Consider the following 9,480-nt stretch of genomic DNA (forward strand, 5'->3'; position numbering starts at 1 on the left):
ACCTCACTGCAACTTCCGTCTTCCAGGTTCAAGCAATTCTCTGCCTTAGCCTCCTGAGTAGCTGGGATTACAGGCACCCACACCATGTCTGGCTAATTTTTATATTTTTAGTAGAGACTGGGTTTCACCATCTTGTCCAGGCTGGTCTTGAACTACTGACCTTGTGATCCACCTGCCTTGGCCTCCCAAAGTGCTGGGATTTCAGGTGTAAGCCACTGTGCCTGGCCTAATTTTTGTATTTTTAGTAGACATGGGGTTTCACCATGTTGGCCAAGATGGTCTCGATCTCTTGACCTCGTGATCCAGCCACCTCGGCCTCCCAAAGTGCTGAGATTACAGGCGTGAGCCACTGCGCCCGGCCAGTGTATAAGAATTCTAATTATTCTACATCTTTGCCAACAGTTGGCATTCGGTGTTAATTGTAGTCATTCTAGTGGATGTATAGTGGCACTTCATTGTGGTTTTTATTTGCATTTTCTTGATGACAAGTGATTCTGAGCTTCTTTTCAAGGTGATTATTGGTCATCTGTAGATCTTATTTTACAAAATGCACGTTCAACTATTTTGTCCATTTTAAAGTTGTGTTACTCTTAGTGAGTTTTGTGTGTGTTTCTTTTTTCTTCTTTTATTTTTTTTTTTAGACAAGGTCTTGCTCTGTTGCTCAGGCTGCAGTGCTGTGGTAACATCATGGCTCACTGCAGGCTCTGCCTCCCTGGCTCAAGTGATCCTCCCACTTCAGCCTCCCAAACAGTTGGAATTACAGGAATGCACCACCATGCTTGGTTAATTAAATTTTTTGTTGTTGTTGTAGAAATGAAGTCTCACTATATTGCCCAGGCTGGTCTTAAACTCCTGAGCTCAAGGAATCCTCCTACCTTGGCCTCCCAAAGTGCTAGGATTACAGGTGTGACCCACTGCACCTGGCCCTTCTTTTTTTTAATTTACTGGATACCTGTTTTGTGTCAAATATATATGTTCAAAGATTTTTTTCACTCCAATCTGTGGCTTGCTGTTTCACTTTAAAAATAGGGTCTTTTGGGCCAGGCGTGGTTGCTCACACCTGTAATCCTAGCACTTTGGGAGGCCGAGGTGGATGGATCACGAGGTCAGGAGATCAAGACCACGGTGAAACCCTCTACTAAAAATACTAAAACTTAGCAGGTGCGGCGGCGGGCGCCTGTAGTCCCAGCTACTTAGGAGGCTGAGGCAGGAGAATGGCGTGAACCCGGGAAGTGAGCCGAGGTCATGCCACGGCACTCCAGCCCGGGCAACAAAGTGAGACTCCGTCTCAAAAAAAAAAATGTTTTTTTAAAAGCCGAAAATTTAAAATTTAAGTTTTTTTTTTTTTTTTTTTTTTTTTTCTTTTTTTTTTTTTTTTTCCTTTTATGGCTCATGCTTTTGGTGTCTTAAGACATCTTGGCTTAACCCAAGGTAATGAAAGTTGTTTATTTTTGTTTTAAGTTCTCTTCTAGAAATACTTTATCTTTTACATCTGTCATACATTTTGAGTTAACTTTTGTGTATGGTGTTAGATAAGGATCAGAGTTTATTTTTCCCTCAACTGCATATCCAGTTCCTCCAGTACTATTTTGGAAAAGATAATTTTCCTAGTGAATTACTTTGGAATCTTTGTAGAAAATCAATTAACCACATATGTTATTCTGTTTTTGGACTTTTTTCTGTTTCACTGATCTGCATGTCTATCCTATCCTAGTGTCAATGCCACACTGTCTTGATTACTGTATCTTTATAGTAAACCTTGAAATTAGGTAGCATGAGTTAGGATTCTTTTTCTATTTCAGAATTGTTTTGGTTATTCCAGATTCTTTGCATTTTTATATAAATGTAAGATTCAACTTGTTGCTACAAAAAAAACCTCTTGGGATTTTTAGTGGGACTTGACATCACAAATTTTATTCATCCAATTCACAAACATATTACACCAATTAAAATCTTTAATTTTCCTCAGCAATGGTTTATAGAATTTAGTGTACAGATATGGCACACATATTGCTAAATTTATTATGTATTTCATGTTTTTGGATGCCACAGAAAATGGTGTATATTTTGCTAATTAATTTAAAAAAATATTCTCAGCTAAGATTCAGGTACGTATTTTAAAATTTCACCTTGTAATTGTTTATCGTTGGTATAAAGAAATAAAATTTTTTGTATGTTGACATTCTATTCTGTGTTGCTAAATTCCCTTGTTACAACAGCTTTTTTACACCTCAAATCATGACACCTGTGAATAAAGACAGTTTTACTTTTTCCTTTCTCATCTGTGTGCCTGTCATTTCTTTTTTGTGCCTTTTTGCTCTGGTTAGAACCTCTGGCACAATGCTGAATAGAAGTGTTGAAAATAGGCAACCTTGCCTTATTCATGATCTTAGGGGAATCAGTCAGTCTTTCACTTTTAAGTATGTTGTTAATGGTTGGTTTTTCATAGATGTCTTTTATTGGATTGTTTTCTTTCTATTCCTAGTTTGCTGAGTTTTTATTTTCTAATCATGGATGGATATTAAGTTTTGTCACATCTTTGTCTATTGAGATGAGCCATTACTTATCCTTTATTTTATGTGGTTAATTACATTTATTAAAAAAATTCAAACCAACCTTGCATTCCTAGGATCAATCCCATTGGTCATTTTATATGCCTCCCCTTCACCCCAGTGTTTTTTGGTTTTGAGATGGGGTCTTGCTTTGTCACCCAGGCTGGAGTGCAGTGTTGGGATCATAGCTCACTGCAGCCTTTGCCTCCTGGGCTTAAGTGACCCTCCCATCTCAGCCTCCAGAGTAGCTGGACCACAGGCAAGTGCCAATATGCTCGTGAGTCTTGTTCATTTTTTGTAGGGATGGGGTCTTACTATGTTGTCTAGGCTGGTCTCCACCTCCTGAACTCAAGTCATCCTTCCACCTCAGCCTCCCAAAGTGCTGGGGTTACAGATGTGAGCCACTGTGCCCAGCCACTTTTTTAATGTACTGTTGGATTTGACTTGCTTCTATTTTGTTAAGGAGTTTTGCATTTGTGTTCATGAAGGATAGTGGTCTAAAAAGGTTTTGTTTTTCTCTTTAATGTCTGTGGTTTTGGTATTTGGAAACTGCTTATTTCAAAGTAAGCTGGGAGGTGTTCCCTCTACCACTATTTTATTTTGAAAATCAAGACAAGGTCTCCCCATGTTGCCCAGGCTGGTCTTGAACTCCTGGGCTCCAGAGATCCTCCTGCCTCGGCCTCCCAAAGTGCTGGGATTACAGGCATGAGCCACCATTTGTGGCCCCCTTTATACTATTTTCTGAGCTTTTGTGGGACTGGCATTTTCTTCTATAGCAATCTCCCCAGTGCTCTGCCTGCAAGAGCAAGGAATTCTCTGGATGGCAGTCCCATTCAGGCTCACCCAGCGCGGTGCCTTCGCTCCTGCACCCTCATCCCCAAAGTGCTCCACACTCCCTCTTCCTTACTCAGTTGCCGCTCTATCCTGGAATCTGGGAATCATACTAGAATCCTCTTTACGCCAAATGCAACTGATCACAAAGCCCTCCTCTCCTAACATCGCCCAACTCTCCCTGCAGTCCTTGTCTTGGTCCACGTCTGTATTCCCCACTAGCTGGTGGGCTAAACAAAGACTGGTCACCAGGCTGCTTCGCCAAGTGGCCTTTGGAAATGCAGAGCGTTCAGGATCAAATACCAAGCTCCTGTGCCAGCCCTCATCCAGACACACACCAGGCTGCACCTTCCCTCCAGCCACGCCATTTGTGCAGCTTCGAGTGCTCTCCCTTGCCTTCTCCGGCGGGCCAAGCCCTGCGGGGTCTGCGCCTGCATGCCCTCCCACGAACCCTAGGGCATCTCGTGTGCGCTATGGCCGTCCCTTTCGGGGTATCCCCACGCCACCACATTCTTCGGAGCAGGGACCTTGTCCTTAGCAGCTGCACCCAGCCCGGGAACAGCGCCACTTATTAGCACTGCGGCTGCCTGCTGTGAACTCGAACCTCTGCCAGGCACACGGCGCCGTGGGGACCCAAGGGCCGCAGGTGCCCAGCTCTGGACTTCCCCAAGAACGCTCCCGCAAAGCACCGCAAAGCAATTAAGACCTCGCTCTCCCAGCGGCAACACTAGAAACCCCGGCCAGGACCGAGTCTGGACTGCGCCTGCGCGCGTCAGCGTAAGCGGGGCGAGAGCCGGACCGGAGGGCGCGCGGATACTTGAGTGCGCAAGCGCCACCTCCCGGTGGAAGAAACTTCTTCCGAAATTACTTCCGGGGCTGCGGCGCTGGCCGGGTAGGGTCAGGCCGGGTGGTGTAGGAACTCGCCCTTTCTTTCGCAGGGTGCAGGCGGGATGGTGTCAACAGCTTTTGCTCTTTTCATTGTTGTAGCGAGCTATGGCAGCCATGTGAGGTTAACCCGCATAAACCAGACAGTCTGGCATCTCTCTGCTGGGGCTTCACCCAAATTAGTTCCACCACTCCCCTTACTGTACACGCCCCAGAAACTGCACATCCTTGTCGCTGGCCATGACACCATGGTCTGGGCGCATCTCGTAAGGAGCACACTTTAGCTACTGGGACAGGCAGGGGTTGAGGTTAGGAACACTCCAAACAGAAGAGTAGGTGGGCTCTAAGGCTCTTAGGAACGGGCACAGTAAGGGGAGACTTGAGAGAGGGACTGGGTCCAATTTGGGGTTTATAAAACGGTAGGCGACCAAAGGGCATGCAAATTTAGACTGGGAAGAGAGGGTTCTGCAGACCTGCAAAGGCCGGGGGTAGGATATGGAGGCAGAGATCGTGGTTGCATCCGCATAGTTGAATGTATGAATTCTGGTGCAGCATTCGTAGCTTGGCTGATAAAAAATTTTAACTTGTGACACATGCCCTGGACTGCAAAGTGTTAAAGGGTAGATACCTAGTTTCCTAGTGAAATAATGGCCTGCATTCTTCTAAACTTAAAAAAAGTGGTTTTGTTTCCATCATCTTAGTTGGCACTCTCAACCATTTTCCAGTTGAATTTGGCCTTGAGAGGATGCTTTACCGTCTTTACACAGTATAGTCAACTAGGGAGAAGTTAGCGTTTTCTGACTTTGAGACCACGGCTCTTCTATTCTCCCACCCTTTCACTAGCTGTAGGGAGTGCCCGTTAGACTCTTTATTGTCCCTTCTGAGCTTTACATAAGGCTTGATCCACTGCCCATTAGTTAGTTTCTATCCTGAGTCTGTCCTCCAGACCTTGAATCCAGACGCTCTGACTTGCTAACTTTGTGATTCAATAGCAAGGGTCAAGAGATTTCCCACTTGCCATTCTTTTAGGCCATATGGGTGCTGCCGTATGCTTAAGTGTGCTGAGCTGTCTTCATGGCTATCAAGTAGAATTAAAATAATTGTGCATAGTGCTTTTGTAAGTACTGTTTACTACATTTTAGAGTCGGTTTGTATTACTAAGTGATCACAAAACAGAAGAATGGAGATAAATTTGCCTCGCAAATGACTTTCTGCTTTTGAGTTTCCTTTTCCATTGCTGACCATCAAAAAGATACTTGGCCCATAATAGATGCTGAGTATTTGATGAACAGACGACAAGGGGTAGCAGTCAGGCTGTCCTGAGAACCAGAAGGCTTTTCTGAGGAAGGGGAATGATTTTCCAAACTTAATTTCATCCTCTACCTTGACAGTCTCACGTCCCATTGTCTGGCACCTGATTCCTTTAGTTGATCTGCTCTTCCTGAAAAGCACCCAAGTGGCAGCCGACCAGTGAGTTCAGGATAAAGACACCCAAGATAAATGTAATGGACCCAGAGGACAAGCTACAGAGGCAAGAATCTTTTTAGACATGACCTAGTATCTAATTATGGCTGATGAACACATTTTCATCCTTTCAAATACTTAAAAGAACCACCAGGACTTTTAAGTAGTTATAATCACTTACAGTTTTCAAGGCCTAATCAACAAGCTTGTAGCTTTTACAGGGTCCCTATAACTATCTTTCCTCTCCTTTTTGGCTTTGGCATTTGACAGTTTTGGCAGCATTATATGTCAATTTAGGCTTGTAGATCTAGCCAAAAATCGTGGGCTAGGGTTGGCCTGGACAGGGTTGGCTGGTGGCAAATATGATATAGGGAGTTTTTCTGGCTTTCTAGATTTAATTCACGTTACCCCATGGATATTTTGGAAAGTGGTCTGATGTACTTAGCTGAAATTTCAAAAGGTACTAAAACATTATTTCCAGTAGGGGTTGTGGGGAGGGGAAAAGTCCCTTAATAAAGCCAATGTTTTAGAGAATGGAAAACTTACTTCTTAGGTTGTCACTTATCATTAGAAAATGGACATGTATGCCCAAAGTCATTACTTCTTCAAATTTAAAAACTTAAAATTGCAATCCTGGGCCAAATCCCTTCTTCGTCTGATTTACACGTTAGTAGGAATAGATAACCCTTGGGCTGAGCCAACAAAACACGAATACAATTTAATAATCTGTAGTAAAGAAAGTTTTCAATATAAGGCATAGTTTGTGTCAGGAAACACTATCTAAAGACACTTTACTTGATGAACACAGTGCCTAGGGAATAAACCTAGAAATTCCCAAATACACTTTTGTTTTGACTGAATAAAATCTCATGATTTCTGGCGAAACCAAAATCTAAGGAAAACCAACTTTTACATTTACTAGGTTGAATCATATGAAATCGCTGACCATTTCTGACCAAAAGGTGATTTGGTGCCCCTCTTTGAATTGTCAGCAAAGGAAGGAACAGCTTTACTGTTTAAAAGTCTGATGAAGCTGTGGAAGATTTTAATCATGGCTCCTTGTGACTGGACTACACTCAGGGCTGAACTGAGGAGACCACCATCCTTGGTGAGTTTCTTGCCCAGGGAAGGGAGAGGTCTGGGGTTTTGCTGATTAATCAGCATCTCAAAACAGTTGGGGAAAGGGGACTCCTCTTCAGGTATCCATGAGAAAGTTATTTTGTGTCACCTAACTATAGAATCAGAATTCCAGGTCCCTGGGGCATGTGTCAGAAGTATATGCATATTAATGAAAACTCACCATTTAATATTTGTTAGGCTTAGAGCTGGAATTTAGCCAAGATGAATCAACTCCATTTGCCTTGTAGCCATCAGAATAGCTTTTTGCCTTTGAAATAACTTAGGACTGAGGCAGCTATAGCAGTTCCCAGAAAACTGAAACTGCAAAGGCAGTAGTACATCTACACAAGGCGGATAAGAATGGCACCCTAGCGCCTGAGACTCATGGGATGGAAACCTGCATTAAGGTACACACACGTCTGTATCTTAATACTTTTCTGTGTTTCTGGCAATCAAATTTCCTCATACTCAGGTACTCTGAACACATAGTGCAGGGGTTAGAAGTAGTCTCTGCTAACAAGCGTTCCTCGTTTGATAAATCTGGCCTGTGAAGTCTGCAAAGTATTCCAGGGGAATAACATTTGCCCCTGAACTTGTCAGAGTCTAATGAATGAAACCCAGTCCACATCAGAGAAGCTGATGTAAGAATATTAACACAGTGGGCTTTCTTCAATTACTACTTGTCTGCTAGTAGCCATGTTATTATTTGAAAGCTAATAGAAAAGTAGAATGGCTTCTGCTTTATAGCTGTGGACAACAGCATGTGACTGGTTTTGTTGACAGAGATATATCAATCATACACTTTTGAAAGAAACTGAGTCAGACTTTGTGCAATGAGAAACAAGTGAATTTGATCAGGTGGAGGGCCTGTCATTCACGGGCTTTTAAAGAAGGTTTCACACATATTCACGTGTTTTGAGTGAGAGATGTCCTGGGACGCACACTGGACATGATTGCTGAAGCCAGGTCAGTAGAAACCATTGAAGTTTATTGGCGGTCACAATGCTTACACTGTATGCAGCAAACACCCTTACAAGTCTATCCGCAACCTGATCACGCAAGAAAGGATTCATCACACAGTCGCCAGAGAAGGGAAAAAAATTAACAGGTTTGTTTCTGGGGGTAAAGGAGAGAAATAAAAATAAAACCTAATTGATGAGTGTCCCGTGGGCAAGAGCTGAACTAGAGATGTGTACAACTAGCAGCAACAGTTGTGGAAAAAGTACAAGGCAAATAGCTTTCTCCATTAATTTTCCTCTGTAGGTTATTTCTTTTTTTAATATTCAAAACATTTATTATGGTTTTCATTTTATAAAAATGTATATTTTTTAAGGGTGGGAGAATGTTAAATACTTCATGCTAGGTAGACCTTGTTATTAAGAACCCCTCCACTGTAGTAACTTCCTCCAGTTCATACATTCATGAGTGCAGGGTACATATATAAATATCCACACGCATACATCCACACACACTGCCTCGAGGGCTGGGGAAGACTAAAATTTATTGGCCACACACAGCAGGGCCTCTGGTGGACTCACCCACATTGCTCCACAGAAGAGCAGTGGGTTCACTTCCTTCTCTCTGGTCTCTACCTTCACAGAGACCAAGAACCCTACAACACGTCGTTAAATCCAACTTTTAAAAGCAAGAGGCATCTGTCTGAGGATGAGGGTAAGCAAAGTAGGAAAGAGGATGGAGATAAGAACACCAAACACTTTTAGCTGGAGTTATTTATCACTGCAAGGGGCTAGGGACCCAGGGCAGAATCTATATGGTCCAAGGGGAGGGACGGTGTTCTGGCATGGCTTAGAGTTCCTAATAACAAGGGTTAATACAGTAACAGGAAGTGATCATTTCTGGGTGAGGACAGGGCGATACGAAAAAATATACATTTGGAATTTTAGCTTTTTTTTTTTTTTTTTGCCTCTCTACTGTGTCACTAAATATATCTCTGCACTCTCACACATCCTTGTCCAGTAAAGCTTCAGGCCACCAGAATACACATTTTCTTCACTCGCATACACAACCCCTCACATCAGCATTGGTGCACTAGACTCTGTAAAATTTTCAGTCACACTTTTGTTTTAAACTTGAGTCAATATAAACCTTGTTCAAAATGTTATGAAAAAATGTACATGTTTATACAAGGCAGGTTGTGGCAGGACACTAGGGGTTCTCCCCCCTTGGGTGGCCCCAGGAGGAGAGGCTGGAGTCTCAGTTTGTGTCTCTTATCTCCTCCCACCACCCTTCCCACCCAGTCCCCCAGGAACCAGCAGCGCCCTGCCCCCTAGTGAGTGCACTCACACCCCTATTCCCTGGGGATGTAGCTAGTTGACCTTTGCCATTTTCCCCACACCCCTGGAGAAAAGAGCCAGGATCAGCCAGGCCCTCTCCCTTGCAATTGTTCGCCCCTCTGGGCCAAACCCAAGGGACGCTGCTCTGTACAGGTAGAGTCCAAGGAGGTGTCAGCTCATCATGTCATTGCTATTCACGCCATAAGTGGAATTCTTCATCGAGTCGTTGACTTCTCGACGGAATGCTGACAGGTTCTGGGTGAACCTGCAGAGAGGATGCATGTGGGTTGGGGGAGGAGAGTGGCGGGGAGGGGGGGGAGGTATTTGCCTAACAG

The 9,480-nt window shown here is 43.6% G+C and overlaps 1 protein-coding gene across 2 annotated transcripts in view; it reads right to left on the reverse strand.

The window, feature by feature from the left end:
* Positions 1-7,818: 7,818 nt before the first annotated feature.
* The window catches only part of XPO7 (exportin 7), a 36,816-nt gene continuing 35,154 nt past the window's right edge, over positions 7,819-9,480 (reverse strand). For both annotated transcript variants that reach the window (XM_017861112.1, XM_017861113.1), the window contains exon 24: positions 7,819-9,410. In XM_017861112.1, the coding sequence (XP_017716601.1) occupies positions 9,317-9,410 (94 nt within the window). In that variant the 3' untranslated portion in view covers positions 7,819-9,316. The remainder of the gene's footprint in view (positions 9,411-9,480) is intronic.

This window comes from Rhinopithecus bieti, unplaced genomic scaffold, assembly GCF_001698545.2.
Source record: "Rhinopithecus bieti isolate Rb0 unplaced genomic scaffold, ASM169854v2 scaffold_59220, whole genome shotgun sequence".
NCBI lineage: Eukaryota > Metazoa > Chordata > Mammalia > Primates > Cercopithecidae > Rhinopithecus > Rhinopithecus bieti.